We start from the raw sequence: 24,409 nt of genomic DNA, 5'->3' as shown, positions 1-24,409 counted from the left end.
TTTTGGAAACTTGTCTCAAAACATGAACTCAAAACTCACCGTGTTCGCTTTTGTTGACTCGAGCGTCTCAAACTTATCGCTCGCGGATTCCGGTGTTGTGTAGCGTGAAATTCAGCGTATGTATGGTTGGATGTGCGCGTGTGTGTATGAAGGAGGGATGTGTTAGAATATGAGAATCCTCACTGTCCGAGGCAATTTTTTTGTGGATATGAATGGATAGAGAGAGGATGAAAAAGCAAGACAACTATTCCGACGATATAGTATGTCAGAAAAAGAAGAAGACGTCTTTCGGGCCACAATTGAAAAGAGCCGCGCCCGGACACGTTTTCTTCGTCTCACCTAGCCACCGTTGACTTTTCGCTTCTATTCTTGAACCAATCGTCTACGTCGGAATAGGCGGAGCTACACATTTTTCCTGGATAAAAGATTCCACACGTATTCCTTTTTTCAACCTAGGAACAGATGGGCATTATTAAATTAGAACATTGCTTGAATGCAACGATTGAAACAAATCTGAACAACTCGAGTAGAAAAGAAACGTTTGCTGACTGGGAGGTCTGGTTACTAGCGTGTTGAGCCATTTCATCCGACCACCTGTTCTAGGCTTAGCCGCATTCATTTGCCCCTAGATTTCCTCAACGGCAGTGGCCATTGTAGACCGACATATTTGGTGATTTCATCTCACCTGACTCTCATGCGGAGTTTTTTGTTACACTTTATGCTTCGTCAACCTCATTAGTCTTGTTTTACCTGTTTTCACAGACATATCTTATATGAGGAACACCAAAATCACAATGATCAAACAAGTAGGATTGCTTCACTTTCTCAAATTTCAATTTTTAATGCAGACAATAAACATATTTTGTTAGATATTCTGAACACTCGTCTTATATTGTCAGTCTTTAGGGTCCCTAAATTATGTTACTGATTTTCATCTCTTCTCTTTATAGTTTTTCATTTTCATTCATTGTCACAATCCCTCTCCTCCTCGCTTCTCCTGGACTACGGTATGCATGCATCCCACAATAAAGTTGTCGGCGTCGACAAATAGCCGAGTGAATATTGAGGGTGCCTTCTTGTCGTCGGACCACCACCAGAATTCGAGGACTCGGAAGTCAAATAGCGAATTATTCCGCTTCAGAAACCACTTCTAGTTGGAATAAGCATCGTTGTCGTCGTCTTCAGATTCTTTCAAATTTGGATACCAGGAAATTTGAAATCAAGTTGGGAAGGGGAATTGGGAAACATGAATCTGATTCTCGGAAAGAATCAGTCATGAGGTAAAACCACACAGTTTTTATAGGTACGATGAGACAGAAAAATCATAAGATGAATTAATCAATGTGTCAACTATCTCTACACCTACGCAATGATCATGACATTTCCAGAGTCTCAGATTAGAAATACTCAGCACGAGTACATCCCACGTGTACCAAACACAAAAGACTAGATGTCAGATGTCAAAGCCAAAAGCGAATATGACCAAATGTTTTTGGTGATTTGGTACGCACCACTGAACACAAGATGTAGTTTTTTTTTCCAAGACGATTCCCATTCTGAACGACGAAGACATGAACGCGATCATAACTTTTTTTGCTCTATCGAATTCCATGAATGGATGGCGAGATTATGTCATTTCGGAAGGAATAGAACAGAATAAGAGCATGTTCCACTGCGGAAGGTCAAACCCTTAAAATCGTCGAAAGATCGTTGTTCTAATTTTTGGAAAAAGATGTTCATAAGTTTCAGTTTTATACACGATTTTAGCGTGGCGTAGAAATTACTATCCGTGTTTTTCATTTCAAGTCAACCATTCCTGATAAACAAAACAAAACAAATCAGCGCTAAATGTATCATATTAACATTATTATTAGCAACATCAGCACACTTGATCGCATTTCCAATTTCTCTCCACTTCGCTGATTGACTCTACGTACGGAACCGTTTCTGATGGCATTCTGAAAATATGCACACAATGAGCGATATTCTCAGAAATTTTCAGCAACCAAGTTATCTTAAACCTACAATTTGAAGAGACATTCATATTTCATTCACACACAGCATCCACCACTTTTATTAGAATCTCATAAAACCGTAATGTAGATTATTCTCAACACTCTAAAATTGATCTTTCACGCTGATAAACCTGATCTATAAAGCAGGATATTTTTCATTCGAAAAGGTTACAAAACTGGCATGTTATTTCATTAAATATTGACAAAGTAACGGTTCTGAAATTTTGAGATTTCGGTTTAACAGAAACACCAGTTTATGAAATTATACGTATTTTTAACAAAATAATAATTTTTTTTTATTTTTCTAACAGTTTTAAGAGAGAAAAGATGGCTAGGTTTCAGTATTAGTCCCATATTTCCTTTTACACTATCTGTACATTTTTATAATTAGGTTCGTGAGAAAAAGCGTTAGAATGATACTTACAAAACGATGGCGACAAAGGTGTTTATTCTGTACTATCGGTTGGTTCTTTTGAACTCGGAGAACATCTGCATAAAATCAAATGTACAATGCAGTCATGATCATTGAACACTTAACCTCACATATGCAAGTATACATGTCTGGTGTTCAAATCAGAAACCTTTCCCCTTTTTCCTTTTACAGTTATATCAATAACCGAATCGACAGTTTCTTTCTCGCTACTTTTTCTCTTTTTCCTTTTCTTCTACTACTATGGAGCCATTCGAAATAAGCAACTCCACTGTGAATTCTACCAACGGGTTCACATGGAAACTGCTTCTCGACCCTTCTATTATCTCACTCATCATCATTTACGTCCTGTTTGTCATTTCCTCACCGTGGATTTGCGGCTGCAGAAAGGATCGCACAGTTCCAATCAACTCTGATCCGGTTCCAATTCGAGTTCGCTCGCATCAAATGGTATAATTATTCAAAGTTTCAACTTTTCGAATACTGTTAAATGAATATTAAATTCAGTTTGTCTTTTTTGTCCGTACATAATTGTTAATGAGCACAGAGGATGCCGCATTACTTTTTCAATTTATCATTATTCCTTGTTTTTCAGGTGAAGTTTTCAAATTCATATTAAAACAATAAAAGCAAGTTAAACTAAAGAAACGATGGAACAATTGAATTGCCAGTAAAATAAGAATAATTGAATTGATTGGGGAAGTAATGACTGTATCTCTAAAATAAAATTAAAAAGTGGAATATAATTGATTATTATTAATCTGGTCCTTTGGTTTCGTTCTTTTTCGTTTTGTTTCTGGACCCTCATCAATCGGCCGCGGATCTGTCATCATGGACACTGGGATTTTGAAGTCTGAGAAAGCGAGGAATTTATCTGGAAAAATCAAAACGTTTCAATTTAATTCAGACTGTTGATATCCTCACCGTCACATAAGTTTTTTTTGGGTAAATTTTCAACCTGCCCTGAAAATTCATTTCTGAGTACATGTTTTTATGGTTAGAATAAAAACATTGAATAACTTTGAAAAACATCAAAATATGTCTACAATTTTAGCAAATTAAAAAACTGACTGGTTTGTAAGCTTGCAAATCAAAACCGTCTTCATGAAAAATATGATGTTTTCAACTAACACTCTAATTTCCCTGTAAGCGAATTCTCATTAATTACGTAAAATACAATTCTCTGCACAAAAACAAGCAAAGTCTCACCGAGTGATTCTCTGCGATCAAATGGGCACGTCACCGCTCCCAGTTTGGTGCCGTCATGAAGTGTTAAGCAACATTCGTGACAGGCTGTATGACCACATCTTGTGAGTATTCTTGGAATCAAGTTTTCATCGTCTTCTGAAAACTTTCCATTACATATTTGGCATGAGAGTGGTTTGTTGATCTGTCGTTCTGAGAAAAAAACACATTAAAATCAAAAACAATAGAGCTCTGAATAGATACATTTTTCTAGTATCGAAACCTTAATATATTAAGAGCCTTTGAAAGGATGTAAAAAATCGTATGTTTCTTGTCGATATATTCTGAATTTGATCCATCCCGGAAGTGTTTCAAGACACTTACTTTTGTGTTTTCATTTCCCGTGGTTTTTCTCTGCCTTAAACATATTTACGGGAACATGAACCGTTTGAATAGTTTCGTCTTCCATCGTTCTTGTGAATACCACTTCAAGGGATTCAGTTGGCATAACAACAGAAAAGGTATTAGGGTTATAACATATATATATATATATATTGTTTTTGGTGTCGTGAATCTCACAGCTAAAAGTAAAGTATATTTTACTTCGCACATAGCGAAAACTTACGAGATAATGGATGAACATCAAAACACGTGAAAAGATTATGCTTCATTTCAACAGGTACATTGTCAACTCCTGGGATTTTTTCATTGATTAAATGAGTAAATGATTCACTTCGAGTAAACTCCAAGTGGTTGTTGTTAACCTCGATGAACGACATGGTTATAGTTGAGATTAATTGTAGGAATTTCCCCTTAAAATGCATATGTTTTGTACAATAGTGAAATGTTTCTATTCATTTAGTTAAACTCATAATAATGATTTTAGCTTGAGTAACAGGACTCCGTTGAGTGTAAAGAATAAAATACAACTAGTAACTAAACAAAACAATAAGTTGTGTCAAACAAGATAGAAAAAGACGTAGTTTCATGAATAAAGCCATTTTATAAAAAAAGTTTTCCATTTATTAAAAAATGGCTTATAAGGGAAGTCTTTGGAGGCGCCACTTTCAAACGACCTATAAATTTGGTCATAGGTATTTTCGACAACGGGGAGTCCATTTCTGCCATCAAAATCTGCTAAATGTCTCTGCGAGCCAAGTTATGAGCTCTCAAACTTTTCATATGGTCAAGTTTTTTTACATTGAATTTCAAATCGGCCGTATGTATGCCACCGCGAGGTTCCATTTGTGTTCCCCAACGGCTTACCTGTGTTCTATATCCTCGGTATACAACTTATCAATTTGGAATACCATGTGAAAAAGCTTATCAACTTGAAAAGTTTGAGAGCTCATAACTCGGCTCGCAAAAACATTGGGCTGGTTTTGACTGCAGAAATGGACTCCCCGTTGAAGAAAATACCTATAGCCTAATTTATAGGTCGTTTGAAAGTGGCGTCTTCAAAGACATCATTTGTTAGTTGTTTTAGATAGTCTCACAAACGACATCGTATAAAATCTGAAATGGAGAACAAAAACACATAAAAATAAGATTGAAATTAGTTTTCAAACAATAAATAATCTCATACAAATGGACGAAAACCATGTAAATATTTATTTGTAATGTCGTTCTGTAACGTCACCATTGAAAACTTTACAATAAAAAACATGACGAGTGAGAAATCAAAATTAAAAATAAAATACAGAAATTTGATAGTGAATGCAGAACAAGAAGAAGTCACTTAGAGGTCAGTGATACTGAGTATCGAGTGATGACGAACTTGATTTTTTTATCTAGAAGGGCATGACGGAAGCTACCTTTAAACTTATCCATATCAGAACTGATTGTTTCGTAAGGACGAAGAGCTTCTTTGATTTCTTCTCTACTCAGAGTTGTAAAAAAAGTATGATCTGGCTCAATTGAAGAGTTGATCAATGTCTGAAATTGAAACAAAATTATCATTCAATAGTAAATAACGTTTTTCAACTCACATTTTTGTAATCGGAGAGTTCCTGTTGAGAAATCACAGCTTTGAGAAGAACAAAAGGAATATGCGCAAAGTTCGAGAGAGGAACGTTTTCGAAAGAGAGTAACGGCATCAGCAACAGTCTCAAAAACGGCACATGGGGGGCCAAATTGGTAAAAGCTTGCATGTCAATCGTGTGAGGATCAGTTACTTTGCACCTTAACTTGTTCAGAGCCCCAACTTCGATGTTTCCCAGAATTGAATTCACTTTAGTTGCTTCATTAGTGTATAGATAGAAGTTTTCCACATGTAGAGGTTTTTTCAATTCCGAGAAAACGTCACTAATTCCTTTGAGAAAAATGCCCTCTGTGTTGTCTCCTTGCACTTCGCTCTTGAACTTTACTTTCATGTGGGCTATTTTTGTGCCGCATTTTTTTATAGTTTTTCGGAATTCGATCAGAACTTGTTCAACATATGAATTCTCATAGGTAGTCGTTTCTCCGTTTTCATCAACAATACATCCTTCATCACTCTTGGTTATGATGATTTTCTCTTCTTTATTGTCTTTGTAAACTTTACGTAAAACAGCTTCGTTCTCGTTCAGACGAATTTTAACCAAACTAAACACTCTCCGATCAGCAGTTAAATACGTCCGGAACCCTTTGTTAACTCGAACGAGAGCATCTCTGAAATCAAATAATTAGTACAGTTTCAGTTGAATTTTTCTTACTGGTCTCTAATGTTGACTTGGTCGGTAATTTTCCTTTTTAGCATTACTGGTAGCATGTTCAATGTGGGCGTCTCTTTTCGTTTACTGAAAATTTTGATAAAACACTCGTTCGAAAGTCATTTTTCAAAAAAAAAGTGTCCGAAAGGAGGCTGAATTGAAGTAAAAACTCACTATAAATCTTGAGAAATGTCGAAATCCCCTTTGTTGAATCTCTCGTACCAAAATGAAACTTCTTCTGAAGAGATGGTCGGAATGGTCTCTTTCAATAAATTCAATGCATTATCGACTTCAGTGTTCAATTGGAAAAGAACCCGGATTGAATTTGGTTTGTAAATAGTGTTTGCGTATAAATTCATTACCTGAAAAAATCCAAAGTAGAGAGCAGTATCATGCAAACGTAAAAAAGAAAATAGCAGGAAAAAAACCAAAACGAACGGGGAGAAATTTGAAATCGATACAACGATGTGGGGAGAAGAGTGCAGAGAAGAGTGCAGAGAAAAAAAGAGAGGCAGATTTGAAACTTGCATTCCAGGGGCACGAAAAAATTGATTATTTAATAATAACTATTCATTTTTTTTGTTGTGCTAGAAAAAAGAAAAAGAACCGGGCGAAAATTACAATAACATACAACAAGACGGAGTGAATAAATATATAAGATGAACTACAGGACCCGCAAAGAATCCAGCGATCAAATTTTTGGAAAAATGGTCTGTAATGGCAGTTGGCGGAGTCGAGACGCAAAAGTTTGTTTGGTTACGGTTTTAGGGAAGAAGGGTACAATTTTATCCCAGGATTATTCAAACATTTAATGGGAGTTACACGTGTGCTCAGTTGAAAATCAGAAATGCAGGCATGATCACAAACTGTTTTGGGATGGAAACGAATAAAAATTTGCTTGAGAAAATGTAGTGGGATTTGAGACTTTACGCATTAACAAGAGTGTAAAACACCAAACTCGTACCTACAACAATAGGAGTCTCATAAAAAATAAAGACAAGTTATCGTTGTATCGTTGTACCCTCCAATTGTATGGATGTCGATATAAATCACGCAGAAGTTGATAAAAACTATGTGTAGAACACTTTCATTCTAAAGGTAGCGGAATCAAACTTAATAGAATTCGGGAACTACAGCCGTGTAGGCTTAGTTTATTTTCGCGGAACGCATGTGCTCAAAACTGGAAAAATCGAAAGGATATGAACGCTCATCGGTTTGATCAACTCTTCAATTGAGCCAGATCATACTTTTTTTACAACTCTGAGTAGAGAAGAAATTCTCTCGCTACGAGCGAATCGCCTCAAAGCGAACAGAATAAGAACAGATAAAAACAAAGAAATAAGTACAAGCTTTTCTTGCTGATCTTTCCCAAACCTAAATTGATGTTTAAAACATCACACTTTCAATATTATCGCTACCCTTCTTTTCTCATATACGTTTTGCTCGAATAAGTACAGTGAATCTGTGAAAACTGAAAATGAAGCATGCGCTTTAAAAATAGAATGATTTATTACGTTTAGAAAGAAGATCGTATGGGTGAAAAATAGGTTTGAATATTTTAAAAAATTTAATCGTCAATGCTTATAATTTCATTAGGATCGAATGCTGGTCGTTTCCGAGACGCATCATTCTCGGGTTGAGGAAATTTTTGTGGAAATTCGGTCATGGCTGGCTTAAAATCGTAGTCAGAGAACTTCGGCATGTCTCCTGAAAAGATTGAAAATAACTATTTTCTCCGGTACTCATTATTTCTCACGTTGAAACACTGCCATCTTTTTACGAACTTCATATTCTTTATCGACCATAGCTTCAATATCCAAAAAACCCTCTCTTCTATTCAAAAATTTGTCAACGTCTTTTCTTAATTTGGAAATCTCTCCGGCGTTTTTTTCGATTCTGTTTAGTTCTCTTTGAGCTGTGTCTTTTGCGTTCTCCAGAAAACAACCGAATCTGGCTATTGCGGTATCCTTAAGCCTTTCGAAGTGCGCTTCAATCTTTTCGTAACACATCTGAATGGTGCGATCGTCCTCTGAGAACGATGCTTTGCAATCCATGACAACTTTCTTTCTTTTCGGCATGACATTTGTGTCTACTTGTTTTATAAAATTGGATATTTTCACCACCCTTCCTCGGTTTTCTGAGATTCTGTCGAAATAGTCAGTGGTGTAGGGGCATCTGTGGTCGGGCATACAATCATCACAAAACAGTTTGGGTTGATAGACACAGTTTTCGTTCTAAAATAAATTATTTATTTGAGTATCTCAATGTGTGTCCACACATTCACAACAATGCGTTTAGATTAGTATTTAAGGGACACATAGATTTTTAACCTCACTTACAGTACACAAATATCGAACGTATTTTGTTGGATGATTTACACACATTGTAGGCTTAAACGGTTTGTCCGCAATTGGTACTACTTTATGATTTGCCAGTATTTTATGCGAGTGTACGGTTTGGAAACAACTGAAAATAGATATGCAGTAATAGTTAAACGAAGAACAATTCAGAACTATAAAAAATTGGATAAAACTTACCTTTCACAGAAGTCGACGTCGCAAGTTGAGCAATAAAACGCGGCTTCATGATTTGGATTTTCGAAGCATGGAACGAACGGATTTTCACAAAAAACTGGAGGTTTTTGTGTTGTTTCTCGTAAATAGTTGATCAAACAGAAGTTCCTTATAAATTTACTAACGTCTCCTGAAAATAGGTGTTCTTATTTCAAATATAACTACTTTATCTTGGTTAGTGTTGTTAGGTTATTTTTCTTTTTGTTTTTTAATTTTAGATATCAACGGTTTTTACCCATCAGCGCTCATTTTAAAAATTGTAACACTTTACAATCATGATGACATTTTCCTTGAGGAAACAATCTTGATAGAGTAAATGATAGAAGTGGTTTTCTCTTTGGAATTTTTTGCATAGTTCATTTTGCTAAATGATATTGAAAAGTGACTTGCCTCTTGTAACAGAGCGGTCAGTCGGACAAGACACTGTTCTGTTGAATGAGCGATCTTTTAAAGTTTGACAACACCCGCGGCATAAAGTATGTCCACATGAGAGCACTAATGGAATTCTGTTCATATCGTCCTCCGAAAACTTCAAGGTACATATATCGCAGGAGGGCTCGGTGTTATCGGATGTCCTGAATAATTTGAGATGTATTATATGCCTCAGCAATGATCATTGTGTTCAATAACTTTTTTCTTCTAACACCTTCTTTGAAAACCACACTACAAGAGAATTTCAAACATTTCTGTGCAGGACTCATGAACGTTGAAAGTTGTTACATGTGTCTAGCATTCCAACGTTCTTAATGTTGAAACTCACATATTTCTCGCTTTCCGTATCGGTCGGCTAGGTGCGCCCAAAAGGTTTATTTTGATGAGATGCTTCGCGTCTAAGTCTTCTTCATTTCTGAACCTTTCTGCGATGGTAAACTCTAGATTGTCATAGTCGAACTCCAACGGATACATGGTTGATTTGTAGGTGACCCTTACTTCGCTTGGTACAGCCATCCTACCTAAAATATAAAAATTTTACTCCATTTTTCCTTGAAATAACAACTCACCAGCCGGCGGATCGATATCAAAACATGGCGGAAGATTATGAATTATCTCACCAAGCACATCTCGACCTTTTATTTCAGTTGTAACCTTGATTATTTGAGTCGATACTTCGTTTGCATTAAAATCCAAGACGTATTTGTCAACAGCAATAGGGCTTCTTCTTATCATTGTTACGATTCTTTCACTTTCTTCTACTCTACAAATAAAATGTTTCAATTAATGAGCCGGTGATTTGTTTTCGGAGACTTAAAACTTTCTTTAATGAAATAGTTGATTTCAACAATTTTGTGAAGACTACAGATACAAATACAAAGACAAACGAAAGAGGTTTCAAAAAAAGGACGAAAATCGATCGAGCATTCACGCCCCGTGGTCGGCAGAGTGACATTCTTCAAAAGACCATAGTAAAAAGAGAGAACCAGAGAAAAAGACAAATTTGCCACAGCAGACAAATCAGAGAAAAAGAGGAAAAGAGAGGGTAGAGACTACAACAGAGTTTCATTGTTTTGGTTTCTCCATTTCATTTCAAAACGATAATGCTGAAATTTAAAAAATTTATGAGTGGAAACAAACTTCTCCGAAAAAATGACATAGAAATAAGAGAAGATTGACTGTAATCGAGTACAAATCATATTTTTCTCGAGCAGAAAGCGATACAATTAAACTCAAAAAATTCAACGAAGCCTTAACAATAATAACAACGAATTTCACCTGGCTCTGGAGATACTCCAAAATCAGATTGACGAAAGATTCAATCAATCAATTGAAATAGTCATGTGTGGATGATAGTAAGAATTTCTCAGAATCGATCCCATAACAATGACGGTTTGATGATTAGAGAGATACATCTTCACTGTAAAAAGCTAGGGATACTTCGAAAAAAATTACAGGAGTTTTGGAAATTCTGCCCCATATCACATGAAATCACATAAAAGAAATCAAAATTCAGCTGATAAATGATTTAGACAGACGGTTGAAATTCTCATGAATGGGTGTAAGTGGCCAGAAGCGCGTGGCGTCGTATCATTTGCTACCCCGCTATTCAAACCCGACTCTGTTCTGCGGGAGAAATCCTGTTATTTATGTCACCTTCCATTCGGAGAAGAAAAACCAAAGTCATGAAAATGAAAGATTCAGTCGAGTTATGATGCCGAGTTTGGGACACATAACACCAAGCGGCGTCGCGGCAATTGTTGTCTTCTGCCGAGATATTTGAACACCTATTGGTGCGGTACCGTTGCTAAGAGACGCAGCTGTCCGTAGAGGATTTGCATTCGTAGGCGGTGCGATCTATCTAATTATTGAAGCCACCAATAATTAGATAAAATCGTCATTAATATACTCGACAAAGGTAGGGGAAAATAGCAAACGGTGCACGACATAGACTCATTAGGGTCAGCTTATATTCATGGTTTAAAATATAGGAAGAAATGGGAGGTCCAGCTGAAGGCTAATCCCTGGAAATCGACAGAAGGGAACATAATGAGCCTGTGTCCTATTTCAAGAATAATTACATTCAGAAAAATGCTATTGACATTTACTTACACGGATGACTGGGAAGAAATTGCAGTGAATGGCTTTTAAGATTGTGTCAACATGAAGAGAGAACCAGAAGAGATGGTCCGGCGATCTGTAAAAGAGACTAAACACTGGATATCCACAGAAGGGCACATTTGCAGTTAGATTGAGATTTTTTGAAGCAAATTTTCATAAACAGATGTAAAATGTAGGAATGAAGGAACTATGCATATTAGGGAGATTAAAAACATATTCGTATCTTAAACTTGAGCAATGTAGACACTCAATACACGACCTTTTAAAGCATCTTACGGCAAAAGAGCTGAAGGAGCCAAGAGGGCCGTGTTAATTTCTATTTTACACTGCGCCGCTATTTAGAGCCAAACGTCCCGCTAAAGTTAAGAACGCCGTGTCCCCTATCAGCTGGGAGCAAGAAAAGAAGAAAAGAAAACAGATTCATGCTAATAAGAGATCTGACAAGCAACCCAAAAATGTGCGAGATCCAGAAAGCTCATTGAAGGTGTCGAGTGTGGAACGCATAACACTGAGCGGCATCGCAGCATTTGTGAGTTTCCGTTAATTGTCACTTATGAAAACCCTCTGGTGTTGTATCGTTGCTAAGAGACGCAGTTGGTCGTACGTGAGATTTGGCAAGACCCAACCACCAATTAGAAAGAGTTGTCGTCTGTATATTTGACAGAAATAGGAAAAACAGGAAACACTCGAGCAACGGAAGAGGAGAGACACCGTGCATGCCATACGCTATTATCCTACAGTGAAGAGAAGTACATTCATAGAGACCCTACAGAAATTTACTTACACGGTGCTGGTGAACAAGATAACCAAATGGGTAGAGATTCCTTCAACAGAAGGAGAAGTACAGCAACTGTAAATGGTCCACCAATCTGTAAAAATTATCTAAATTATTGACAGTAATAATAATGAGAAGAAAAACAACAAGTGGAGCAAAATGAATCACTCCAACAAAAATGTATATTCTGAAAACAAAAATGTCTTCAACACAGCAATTGTATGTTACCAGCAAAAAAGAACTGGGCGCCTAGAACGAATGAAAATTGATCGAGCATGCATGCGCGTCGACGGACGGTGCGACGTCTTCTGTTTGCCCTCAGAGATCACATTGAAACAAGAGACTCAGAAAAAAGGGACCTCGACATTGGCTAGCACAACGCCAGAAAGAGAGAGTAGCTAGAGAAACTAATACAAGAGGACGTTTGCCCCGTTAGGACCGCTTTGCCCCGTTAGGATCGATGTTTCCTTTTTTCTGTCTCACACTCTCGTTCTCAACCAAATAGTTGTATAACACGCTGCAGCGGCAAATCAAAAGCTTATGAGACGAAGAAAGCTGTACCTCATTCCACCTGGCACCACACAGAGAAAAAATGTACATGCTGAGAAGGGAGTGAGAGAAGCAGTTCAGAAACGTCCACTGAGCACGAGGTCCTTGCGGCCGCCGCTGTTAGATAAATTGACGACTTCATTGAGCCGCGTCTCTCCTCAAAAAGAAGACGCTAGATCTATGTTTGTTGAAAATGTTAGTATTAGAAGCCGCGAGATAGCAAAGAACAGTAGAAAACATTCTTTTTGTGATGGATGATGAGACAGACACTTGTCAACAACGGCTGATATGAAGATGGAGAAACTAGAAAAGGAAAAAAGAAAGGTTAAGCTTTTTTGAAACATTTTTTGTGTACAAAATAAGGAATGTAGAAGTGAAGAAATATCTAAGACATATCTGTACGTTTTCCACGGATATGGGCTGGAGAAGCCAAAAGACCCATTCTAACTTGTATCTGGCTCCCTCTTGAAACACAGTTCCGCAGTAGATGTCAAAATACACGCTGAGTTTGATAAACGGTAATGACCAAAACAATAGCCTGAAACCAGGGTGGTTTCAAAACAAGAATAATAACAAAACGCAATGCAGATTTTTAACCACTTACAGTTAACTTTGAGCCATTCCTAGTAAAATAAGCTGAAGGATTTTAGAGAGCCGTAGTATTTTACCACTGACACGGAGCAGAGGAATCAAAGTTAACGTAAGGAGAATATTTAATTGAATTTGTCATTCATATGTAACAAAGTATGATGGTGCACGAATTTTCAGTCAGATTGAGGTTCTTTGAAATATAATGTTTCAACAAGATATAAAATGAAGAAGTAACAAAAGATCAAAGATAAACTAGAGAAATTAATGGAAAACAAGTATTATAAACTCGAGTGAAAGAGAAAGACGGTTCACTCTTTTCTAGTCAAACAGCATCCGCGTGGGTCGTTGCAGTCGCCGCACGGCTGATGAGAGCCTGGACGAGTTTACAAATCTTCTCTATATTACAACTGGCACCACTCTGCGGAAGATGTCGAGCGTGAGACGCATAGAACCGACCGACGTCGCGGCAATCGCAGTCTTCTGGCGAGGGATTTGAAAACCTATTGGTGCGGTACCGTTGCTAAAAGACGCATCTGCCCGAATAAGAGGCTCAGGTGCGTAGGCGGTGTGAGGCAACCATTAATTAGAAAGAATCGTCGGTAATGTATTCGACAAAGGTAGGGGAAAATAGCAAACGGTGCACGATATAAGCTCATTAGGGCCAGCTTATATTCATGGTTTAAAATATAGGAAGAAATGGGAGGACCAGGTGAAGGTTAAACGGTGGAAATACAGAGAAGGGAACATAATGAGCCAGTGTCCTATTTTAAGGAGAATTACATTCAGAAACAACTATTTAGAGTTACTTACACGGATGACTGTGAAGAAATTGCTGCTTCTAAGATTTTATCAACAGGAAGAGAGAACAAGAAAAGATGGTCCGGTGTTCTGCAAAACAGTTGAAAATTATTCGACAACAACGTTGCAAAAATGAAAAACGGCAAGCCGAGTGAAGCATAGATTTGAATAGATTGAGCTCTTTTCGAACATTTGTGTTAACAATATGTCAAATATAAATGCGATGAAACATCCAATTGAGACATACAAAACACGATAGCGAGATTAAAGAAGTATATTGAAAAACAAAAATAACATCAAAACACGATGAACCCCTTTCATTAATGAGCGGCAACTGTGCGACATTGAAAGCCCATAAACTGAAAAATGTAAGAGAGCAGTGTTAACTTCCATCTAGCACTCATCAGTGGTTTCATTTCAATGAGAGATTCAGACAATCAGTTGAAGTTGTTGAAACGCGCGACGTCGTCGCACCTTCCGCGCGATTTCTGAGAGCAAAATGAGCCGAAGGAGTCATGAAAGCCGTGCCAGCCTACGCCTGACACCTATGAGGGAAACCAGAAATTATATAATGAGAGATTCAGACAATCAGCTGAAGTCGTCATGTATGTTTGTGAGCGTCGTTGCAGTTGCCGCACGGCAGATGAGGATCAAAAGAAGAAACTCTGAAAAGACATAAGCTTAGGTCTGCTTTTGGGAAACTCATTTTACGTCACAAAAAAATTTATGTAATTCGTTTCTACGTTTAAGCTGGTGTATTTGGGTAAAATACAGTGATTGCCAAGATAAAGGTCTTCATTTCAGTTTGGATTAGCGATCATCATTTGTTTGGATTTCTAAAGACTGTAAGACTGATAGAATCCTTATGCATTTCGAATAAGAAAAACGTGTATCAGTGGATGTAAACCGAGGGAAGAACAACAAAAAAGTACATTACTGGATGAGAAAACATTGCTACTTTATGACGGGATCCTTGATCGTCTCCATTTTTTTTTAAAGCAAAATTTTTCGAGTTAAAAGAACATTCATTCAATTTGTATTTTAAATGTTTGACCATGTAACAGACGCTGTAAAAAACCGATTGAAGTCTCAGAAGCTTGCTTTAAAACGATCCACTGTTTCGTACAACGTTTCAGTTAGAACGCGAAATTGCACCTTCGGAATATGGATAAAATTTCTCAACCCACTCTTGCAGTAGCTTCCATTAATTTGAAAACTTTTCAGATGAATCCAATGAGGTGTACGAGAAATCTGCACCGTATTCATCGAATGATCCACAGTTTTTTTATGGAGTCTTGTATTCATTTTCAAATATTCGCATTGGATCTGACGGTTAGGATCATCAAATTTTCCGGTAACTCTTTGAACTTCATTGTTTGTTCCAATCTTACCAATCTTAGCTGTGTTTACCAAAACATAAAGTTCTACTGGTCTGGAATTTGTTTTTTTGATGATTTGTTGAAACATGGTTATTGTTTCATTGATAAACGATACATCCCCACTCTGTGCTCGATTCCATTATAAACTGAATAATTAAAGCTCAAATCTTCCACCAGTTGCTCAATTCGCTAATATTAGTTCAAAGTAAGTAAAGTGTAACAGAGACATTGACCCCATAACTGTATATATTCATTTATATCAGGTACATACATCACTAGACACTGTGAAACAATCCGTCGGATTAATCATATATCTAATCTACTGATAACTTCGAAAATGCACCAGAAAAACATACACAAAAATGAGCGGTTTACAGAAAATATATTTTTACAATATTATTTACAGTTATCTTTGATACACATGTGTTGGCAATGGACCTATCCACAGGTTTTGTTACAATGTGGATGTTCTGTGCTGAAGGTTGAAAACTTTAGGCATTTCTAAACTTTAAAATGCTTTACCTTTCAAGCATTATCTGCTTCTTTCCGCTTTTGAGTTTTCATAGAACGTTTTGTTTGGTCTTTTTCTTTTTTATTCGCAAACCTCATCTTCTTGATTTTATCTCGGTTTACGAGGTAGCATTCGCTGAAAGAGATGATAAGAGAAGTGCGTCAGAAAAAAGACTTACCAACAGACAAACTGTTTGAAACCAGAACTGTATACAGGATACGCTGCTTCGTTTGCCACACAATGCGCGCAAAGTCCAACCCAATCTTTCTGAATAATTGTGATTAGGGCAGTCGCGAGAATTCATGCTTACCGGCTGGTCTGATCCTGACGAATCGCAACAAAAACTGAAAATTCTTCAAAGAGGTGAATGAGATGAATTTTAAAAATTTACTTGCACAAGTCATTCAATGCCAGCTTATTATTTTTGTACCACGCATCTGTTTTGCCCGTTTTGCACACTGAACATTTCACCATTTTGTTAGAGTTCTGATTAATTTTGTTCTGAAACGGAATGATATTTGAAATTTATAAAGAAGTTTTCGAGGGAAATATGTAAACAAGTGAAATAAAAATGGAAACTGAATTCATAAAAATGATGATAGAAATCTTATTTTCGTTTTAAAAACAGATGAGAGTCGTGGAGAAACACACACTCGCCACTCTCATTGAACTCGTGTCACCTATCTTGATTATTATTATATGAGGCGCTTTGTTATCTCTGTTACACCAAGCATTCTCACTATCTCCGATCGTTTTTTTACCGAAATTTTTCTGTGTTGAACGAGGATGGCCTATAATTTCTTCCCCGATTAATACGTAAGCAAGTTTTTCTGAGTAACATATTCTGAGAGGCAAAGTCGAAGAATGTTGAGATTGGATCAACGTGTGTCTGACAGTATTTCATTTTAAAAACTATTCATTATCAAAAAAGTACCAGTTGGATTTTGAAAGCCATGATTTTTCTGAACTGCAAATGATCACAATTAGATATTATTGGTGAGAAGCCCAGAGCACTTCCTGAAAAAAGTATTAGGTGTTCTAAATATTCGAATTGTTATGTTACGCGCATATCTCTTCTTTTGTTATTGGATGTGATCGTAATCCTGGTATCACCACGATACCACAGGTGCCGCAATATGTTCGGTTTGATTTAGGGTTCTTGTCATCTTCCGGAAAAAGTAACCTCATCAAGTTCAATAAAACTAAATCAGAGTACGTCATGAAGAAGTAGAACAGAACTTGTAAATGGGGGTCTGGAATTGTTTCTTGTCTGAAAAAAATAGTTTCAGTAGATATAATTCATAGCTTTCATTACATGAATTCCCAGTTCTGTTCCGTCGTTTCGTCTCTTGGTCTTTCTATTCGTCTGGAAGAATAGTCAACTTTTCCAAAAGACACTAAGAACAATACACTGGTACCTATCTACAAACAAAAATGTCGGGGGCTCTCGTTTTTCAATTGCTTCCTTTTTTGGTTCCACATCATCTGAGGTTTCTCTACAATTTCTTCTTTTTCTGAAAAAAATATCATGAGGTCAAGCATTTGAAAAAAATCTCACCGAGAAATGTCATTGCTTCCAGTTTCTTCTTTAGGTTTAGAATTGTTATCCATATAGTTTTATACACAATATTTGAATTCCCTTGGAATGGGAATGAAATATGGAATTTCTTCGATTTTGATCTGTTTGTAGGCAAAGATGTCTGCGAACAAGTCTTTCCCACCAACTAAAAAAACCGTCGGAGGGAAATATAACCAAAAAACCCAGAAAGCTGAGAAATTCGATGAATTTTAAGAAACAGTCTCAATCAAAGACAAGTTGTTGAATACTTTCTTTATATGGTGACGTTCGGATATTTTTCATGTTATTACAATTTTATCGCATTTTTTTCTAATCAACGATCTCAACTTTTTTTTCCAATCAACTAGTTCAATCTTAAAGTGTCATCCTTGTCATTAGGTAGACCAAAAGCAGTTACTGGACAATTACTTCTCATCAAGAACTTTTCATCTTCAATAATCGATGTCGCGTATCTCCAATCGACACTTGATGGTTTAAAAACAAATGCATTTTCAATTTGGCAAAACATTATTAGTTTTGAAAAATTTATTAAATGATGAAATGCAGAATATACATATAAGTACTGTATGCAAAAACTAGACAAGGAAAATTGCAGTTTTACAAATATATTGGTAGATACAGAGAAAAAATGGATTGAATGAATAGAAATATAAATAGCCACACATAGGTGAAAATTGGAATGATCGAAGCTCGGGAGATGACTAAAATACTAAAATATAAGTTTTTATGATAGAAAACTATGCAAGAAACAAAAAGGTGTAGTATGGGAAAACATATTATTAAAAAAAAGGACTATCAGAATCATTATGAGTCGTTGTCCACAGCTTCCAAATCTCTAGCAGCAGCTTTGGTTTCATCGTCTTGAACTGGCATGACATGGACTTGGATGTTCTGAAAATATACATATTGTCATCTAAAGCTGGAGAAATAGAAAAGAGCCAAAAACATGACAGAGATTCACGAGGCACACTAAAAAATAATAACCATCCTTATACTTACATCGGCGGGACGCACGAATCCGTTTTGATAGTTTGAAGCGTAGAGTTGACTTGGGTCATTTGGAACTGAAATTATCTGATATTAAGAAACATTTCGCTTATTAAGTCTCTCACCCATCATCAATCCAGCAGTTGTTGGGTTCCATTGGTAGTAACTATAAGTTTGATCCTGAAGACTGACGGAGGTTGATGAAACTGGGTAGAGGTCGGCGTGCGATGCATAAGGAGTAGTGACAGCTGCAACTGCAGCGGTGCTCAGTTCACGTTCAGCTTTGGCACTTCCGGCACGACGAGTTGACGCTCTTTGAGCTTTCTCGGCAGTTCTCTCGAACTTTCTTTCACGAACTCTTGCGGTGGATGGAGTGGAACTGTCACCACTATTCTTGGTTTTTCTTTTACGAGTCTGAAGGGCTCCCTCTTTTTTCATTGATGTTGGACGGGCAACATGATGGAGTTTGAAGTAAAGTCCACATGCACTGAAATTATGATTGTTATGACCTAAAAATAACAACGCAAGACAATCTTACTTGCAAACCGGGTCTCCTTCAGCATTTCTTCTCCACAAAGTAGTATTGGTTCCATTGCAGTTAGAACAAATAAGTCCTTGACGTCTGGAAGCTGATCCCTGAAAATATTTATGAAAAACGACAGTCATTGTTTGCTGCCCTTACGTTATTTCCTCTGTTCACATTATTATTCTTCTTGGAAGACGACTTTGCTGCTTTCACTACTGGTTGCTCAGATGGAATTTCCAAAACTGGAGGTTGGCTGAGAGCTGACGGATACACTACTGGAGACTGATATTCAGTTGGCTTTGAGCAGTTAGCACACATCATTCCTCCATTCACAGCCTTCGATCCTGTTCCACAAGTTTGAGAGCACTTCACACATTCATATGTTGATGTGGGAGTAGTGTAGGTAGCCGGAATATTGATAGTCGGTGGCACGTTTGTATCATACAACGATCTATAACTGAGAAGCGAAGTTGAATTTTCTCACTTAATCTATGTCACTTACGGATTGGAGAACCCATTTAGAGTTGGGAGTGGGTTCACTGGGAGTGTATAAAGGTATGGATACGGATTCTGAAGGGCTGTTGGGTCCAGCATTCCGAAAGTGGTTGGGTATTCAAAGCCATAGAACATCGGCTCTATAATAAAATGTTTCTTAATCACGTTCAAAATGAAAGTTACACTTACGATTTGGGAGAGCGTCAACTTTATTCTCATAGCTCATGGTATTATTGGTGATAACACTCTGACGTTCCATTGGTGGGTAGTCATCAAGTTTCACTAAAATTTCATAATTATTTTTGATGCTAACTTAAATCGAGTAATTACTTCTATGAAGTTCGCTTATCTGTGACTCATCCTTTTGTTCCGGCGGGTCCATGTTCTGAGTTGGAAGACGAAGGCGGCCCATTTGTTCAGGTAGAGCCGGTTCCATCTCTGTCCAGCTATTGACATTATCCGAGTAGGTGTTGTCCATTTTTACTGAATACAGTATTATTATGAATGATTTTAATGAGCAGAGAAAGTCAAAGTTTCAAAAAGTGGGCGGATATTTCTCTTATCAATTGGTCGAATTTTGATTCTCGAAAATGGGGAAAGACTAGTAGATCTCTTCTTGAGCATGACGTGGTCTCCGGAAGTGAGAAACCGTATAACCTTTGGTTTCACTTATGGAAAAAAAAGAATTAAAAAATGAGGAACAACTATAAAATTTCAAAACGTTTCTCTGGCCTTCAACGACTCATACAACAATTCGAAAGAGATTCAACTTGCTGTTTTGAAAAGAAGCAGGTAATTTAACAATATGCGAGATATCAGTAAGAACGGTAGCAAACTATCAATTCGATAGCTGTGAAACGATAAGACTGAAGTGATTGGAAAGTATAGATAGGTTGATTTTATCACAAAAAAGGAATGGTGTAGGAGCGAGTTGAGAAAGTGGTGTGCAAACGAGCGGTGTATTGCTCTCACTCTCTCAACGTGTCCATGATGAAGTGTTGCCGATTATGCCGTGAGCGTTGACAGCAATTCTCTTATCAACTCTTCAACCCATGCACAGACAGCCCATTTTAAGCCAAAATTTTGAGAAACGCCCATTTCTATACGGTAATTTGAAGTACCAATCAACGGTCGGGAGGTAGTTTGAAAAGAAAAAAACCTTAAGAAGATGAGAAGGAATATGTTTCAAACAATAATAAAACAAAAGAAATGATTGAAAAATGTCACAAAAGAATAAGACATAGTCGTTACGGGGATCTTGCAGTTTTTGGTTGAATTTCATATTATGAAAAATCAATTGTTTCTGCAAAACCCATCTAACAAATGAACCCCTCACGGATGACCTTCGTTGTATTCTAGTTGTGTGCTCTCTTCAAAGGACCTTTTTTATTTGCTAGGAAACTATGTGAATCTCCTGATAAGATAACATTTTTATCCTAAATGACATGATGTAGGAGATAATACTGGACGGACGTTAATGTTTGAATAGAGTTGGAATACCAGATTAATTCAAATGCCCTCAAATGGACAAAACAGTTTAATTTTAGTTTCAACTATTCCCAGCAAACCGAACAACATCGCAACGACACAGATCAGTGTTTAAATTTTTTTAAACTCTCATAAAGTTTTTCTGAATACAATAAAACAAAACAAAAACGTGTTTGTGCAGCGAATCGATGTCGCTGTTATTAAAGGAGAATATGCTTTTGAAAATCAGTTTTCCACCTTAGTTGAAGTACCTACCGACAACAAAAACGGCAGGTTTTGTAATCAATATTTTGTATGCTTTTGATTAATTTAGTTAAGAGTAGTTTAATTCAACTGTCTAACAAAGCTCAACAATTTGAGATGGTTGCATAAAAACTCGCATCACTTAATTATAAATGACCTCTAAAACTTGTGAATGAAGTGACAGTTGACAATCAGCAAAATGTTGCAAAAATAAGATAACCTGAACCAAAATTGATAATTTTCAGTTTTTGATAATCAGCCACACATGCACATAATATTACTTCACACCTTTATATCAGACAAAAAGCTAATCATTGTAAGATAAACCATAATTGTTTCTCTCGTTTTCGATAACGTAATCAGAAGATGTTGCGAGTTGTCTTCCAATTTTCAGATATGTCTCCAAAATACAGTAACCAATTGTTCAGCGAAAAAGGTACAAGGTCTAAGTCTTCAGAATGTTGTAAAATCAAATTTCGCTTCATTTCTCAATGCTTGCGCTCGAATGTTGAGCTTTTGAAATGGGGTACTGTCGTCTTATCAGTTGGATGACGATCAATTCAAGTCTTACTTTCTCCTCTTGTCCACTTTCAAATTTTCATATTCAGCATTTGAAGTACAGAACACGGGGACGTAATAAATATCAATTCATAAATAAAATGAACTGTTCTGAAACTATCAGTAAATGATTATCAGGACAAAAATGGCAACATTATCGAAAAAGAATGCGTTGATATCAAAGTGGCTCAGAAATGGAAATCAATTGAAGATAACATTGCATTATCAATTCTGTATAAAAAAGAAATACAGGTTTAGATACCAGACCTTAACACACTTAAACAAGTGATTACACTTTACTAGTGTTTTTTTTAGTTTTAATACTTAATCAATGTTTTCATTTTGTTTTTTGCGTAAAATAAATCTTATCTCTCACAGTCAGTTTTACAGTATATATCCAGCATTGAAAACTTCGATCCACATTTTCATATGTTGTTCATGTGTTCTATTCTTTCAGTTAAAACCTAGCCAATAAATCAGAAATCCGGAATGAATCGGAAGAAACTATTTTCTGAAAAATTGCGTTATCAGCCGGTTTTATTTTGTATTTTACAAGTTCCCAAAGTCTGTATAAAATATTCATTAACATAAGAAATTGTATTCATTTCTATAATGTATAATTCTTTCCAAGCATTTATTGGGTCTTTCACATTTGTCTCCTTATCAGTAAGTAACACGACGATGCACACAAGACACTAGATGGTACAAACGACAAGCAATAAAATGTTTACACACTTTTTCTGATTCTCTCACTTTTTCATTGCATCTTCCTTTATTAGTTGAGGTGTTGGGTAAGGAAGAAAAGGAATTAAGGATGGAGAAAAAAGAGGGGTAATAGAATCATTATCATCATAGAATGGAGAATCAGTATAGAAAAGGTAAAGAGAATACAAGAGATGGTAATTACAACGGTAAATGAAAAGAGAGTATTTTTATAGATGTTGAACGGGCTCAATGGCGTGCATTGGAGTAGAAGATTGATCGGATGCCGGTGTCATCGGAAGAGTCACAGGAGAAGGAGAAGTGGTTGTAGCAGCCGACGAAGATGTGCTTGGTTCTGATATCATCTTATTTTTAGTTTCCTAATTCAAATTGTTTATCAAAATTTTGAAATTGTTTTCTCCGTTTTTGACTGATACGTAACGAATGATTCATCACGATAGTTATCAATTGGCTGCAACTTTGATTACCTATATTCAATTACTCACGTTCATGACTTCCGGAAGAATTCGATTGAAGCGAGTGAGACGAGGATTCTGACTGGATAGAAAACTATAAGAAATTTGTTTTGCTTGTATCAACTTACGGAAGATTGAGTAACATGATCTACAGTAGAATCTCCGAATGATGTTATGGTGTTGTTGTCGTCAGTATTGCCACCACCAAAAATATTATCAGTGACAGTAGGGTTTCTAGAACAAAACAATCCAGTGGAATCTTGAAATCGGCATTCCAAACATTACCTTATATAGAACACCGCAACCAACGTGGAAACCACCACCAAAACAATAATACCAACAATCGGTACTGCCACTTTGGGAGAAGCTAATGACTTTAGCTCGACCATTTTCGGATGGAAAAACTGGGGAACTAGAGCAATAGGAAAATGATGGGTGTCTCGACAGGATAAAATAGACAAATGAGCTCCTGGGCCGAATCGGGGCCCATTTTACGCTGAGTTTGACGCACATCAAATCTTCTTTGGCGGTTTTAATCCATCTTAGGACCCTATATACAGATTTTGAAGAGCTAATCGGATTCAGATTGTCGCTTGGTAAGTCGTTTCGTTACGAATATTAAGAAATCAATCCTTATTATAGCTGGATATTGAGTATGGCGTAAATGCTCCTCATAATATAGCTTGAGAAGGAGAAAAGGGAGACTGGCTGAAATATAAATTATTAAAAATCATTATTGTGTTGTAATCTCGTTTCAGGTTTATTGTGTAAAACTTCAAGAAGATAACATTATCAATACATAAAAAAGAAACGCGGTGTCAATGCGTTACGAACTATTGACCCATGTTGCTCTTTGATATTATATTAAGTTTGCAGACTTCTATCAAAACATGAACGGAACCAAATACTCATTATAATATACAGACTATACTTTCTAAACATTTGCCTTGTCCATTGCTTGATTAACAGAAAAACTGTTGTGGTTTTAATGCTGAAGTTTTGCTTTTCAAAAATGAAGCAAGTTCACCCGTTTTACTATATATTGTATACCATATATTATATATTTACCATATATTATATATTTACATTTGCGAGATTGAATACATCCCTTTTTGGTATCCCTTTAAAACGTTATTTTCGCTATCAGGTCTGACATAATGTAGGCGAAACCCTCTAAAAAAAGGAAGAAAAAAATTTAAAAATGAAGCTTATTACAAAACAATTACTACTCATCAGCTCTATTCGACATTTGTTTTTTATTCATCTGGAAAGTCCCCCAAAAGCAGAATGTATTTTTATTTTTTTC

At 36.5% G+C, this 24,409-nt stretch overlaps 6 protein-coding genes and 1 pseudogene across 7 annotated transcripts; 1 reads left to right on the top strand and 6 right to left on the bottom strand.

Moving 5' to 3' along the window:
• Positions 1-2,688: 2,688 nt before the first annotated feature.
• Positions 2,689-2,901, top strand: GCK72_023591 (uncharacterized protein; the record flags this gene model as incomplete). Its single annotated transcript, XM_053735457.1, has 1 exon — positions 2,689-2,901. The coding sequence occupies one exon, from the start codon at positions 2,689-2,691 to the stop codon at positions 2,899-2,901; it is 213 nt and encodes a 70-aa protein (XP_053579023.1).
• Positions 2,902-3,173: 272 nt separating this feature from the next.
• On the bottom strand, positions 3,174-4,409 carry GCK72_023590 (uncharacterized protein; the record flags this gene model as incomplete). Its single annotated transcript, XM_003109643.2, has 3 exons — positions 3,174-3,319; positions 3,655-3,843; positions 4,256-4,409. 3 exons carry the CDS (start codon positions 4,407-4,409, stop codon positions 3,174-3,176), a joined length of 489 nt encoding a protein of 162 aa, XP_003109691.2.
• Positions 4,410-5,364: 955 nt separating this feature from the next.
• GCK72_023589 (uncharacterized protein) lies at positions 5,365-6,679 on the bottom strand (the record flags this gene model as incomplete). Its single annotated transcript, XM_003109667.2, has 4 exons — positions 5,365-5,565; positions 5,619-6,279; positions 6,324-6,407; positions 6,495-6,679. The coding sequence occupies 4 exons, from the start codon at positions 6,677-6,679 to the stop codon at positions 5,365-5,367; spliced, it is 1,131 nt and encodes a 376-aa protein (XP_003109715.2).
• A 1,208-nt stretch (positions 6,680-7,887) lies between these two features.
• Positions 7,888-10,060, bottom strand: GCK72_023588 (uncharacterized protein; the record flags this gene model as incomplete). The annotated part of the gene is made up of 7 exons (XM_003109742.2): positions 7,888-8,027; positions 8,077-8,554; positions 8,660-8,786; positions 8,858-9,023; positions 9,284-9,468; positions 9,654-9,846; positions 9,895-10,060. The coding sequence occupies 7 exons, from the start codon at positions 10,058-10,060 to the stop codon at positions 7,888-7,890; spliced, it is 1,455 nt and encodes a 484-aa protein (XP_003109790.2).
• Positions 10,061-15,248: 5,188 nt separating this feature from the next.
• GCK72_023587 lies at positions 15,249-17,660 on the bottom strand (annotated as a pseudogene). The gene is made up of 7 exons: positions 17,608-17,660; positions 17,468-17,563; positions 17,365-17,415; positions 17,233-17,319; positions 16,360-16,393; positions 16,228-16,316; positions 15,249-15,591 (listed from the first exon to the last, which is right to left on the bottom strand). Coding segments are annotated over exons 1-7 (753 nt in total).
• A 772-nt stretch (positions 17,661-18,432) lies between these two features.
• Positions 18,433-20,114, bottom strand: GCK72_023586 (uncharacterized protein; the record flags this gene model as incomplete). Its single annotated transcript, XM_003109655.2, has 8 exons — positions 18,433-18,519; positions 18,628-18,692; positions 18,741-19,102; positions 19,154-19,251; positions 19,298-19,592; positions 19,644-19,776; positions 19,826-19,918; positions 19,967-20,114. 8 exons carry the CDS (start codon positions 20,112-20,114, stop codon positions 18,433-18,435), a joined length of 1,281 nt encoding a protein of 426 aa, XP_003109703.1.
• Positions 20,115-22,857: 2,743 nt separating this feature from the next.
• On the bottom strand, positions 22,858-23,492 carry GCK72_023585 (uncharacterized protein; the record flags this gene model as incomplete). Its single annotated transcript, XM_003109697.2, has 4 exons — positions 22,858-22,982; positions 23,134-23,185; positions 23,232-23,337; positions 23,389-23,492. 4 exons carry the CDS (start codon positions 23,490-23,492, stop codon positions 22,858-22,860), a joined length of 387 nt encoding a protein of 128 aa, XP_003109745.1.
• Positions 23,493-24,409: the final 917 nt, after the last annotated feature.

This window comes from Caenorhabditis remanei, chromosome X (genome assembly GCF_010183535.1).
Source record: "Caenorhabditis remanei strain PX506 chromosome X, whole genome shotgun sequence".
NCBI lineage: Eukaryota > Metazoa > Nematoda > Chromadorea > Rhabditida > Rhabditidae > Caenorhabditis > Caenorhabditis remanei.
Note: the sequence above shows the minus strand (reverse complement) of the source record. Positions and strands in the feature narration are given on the sequence as shown.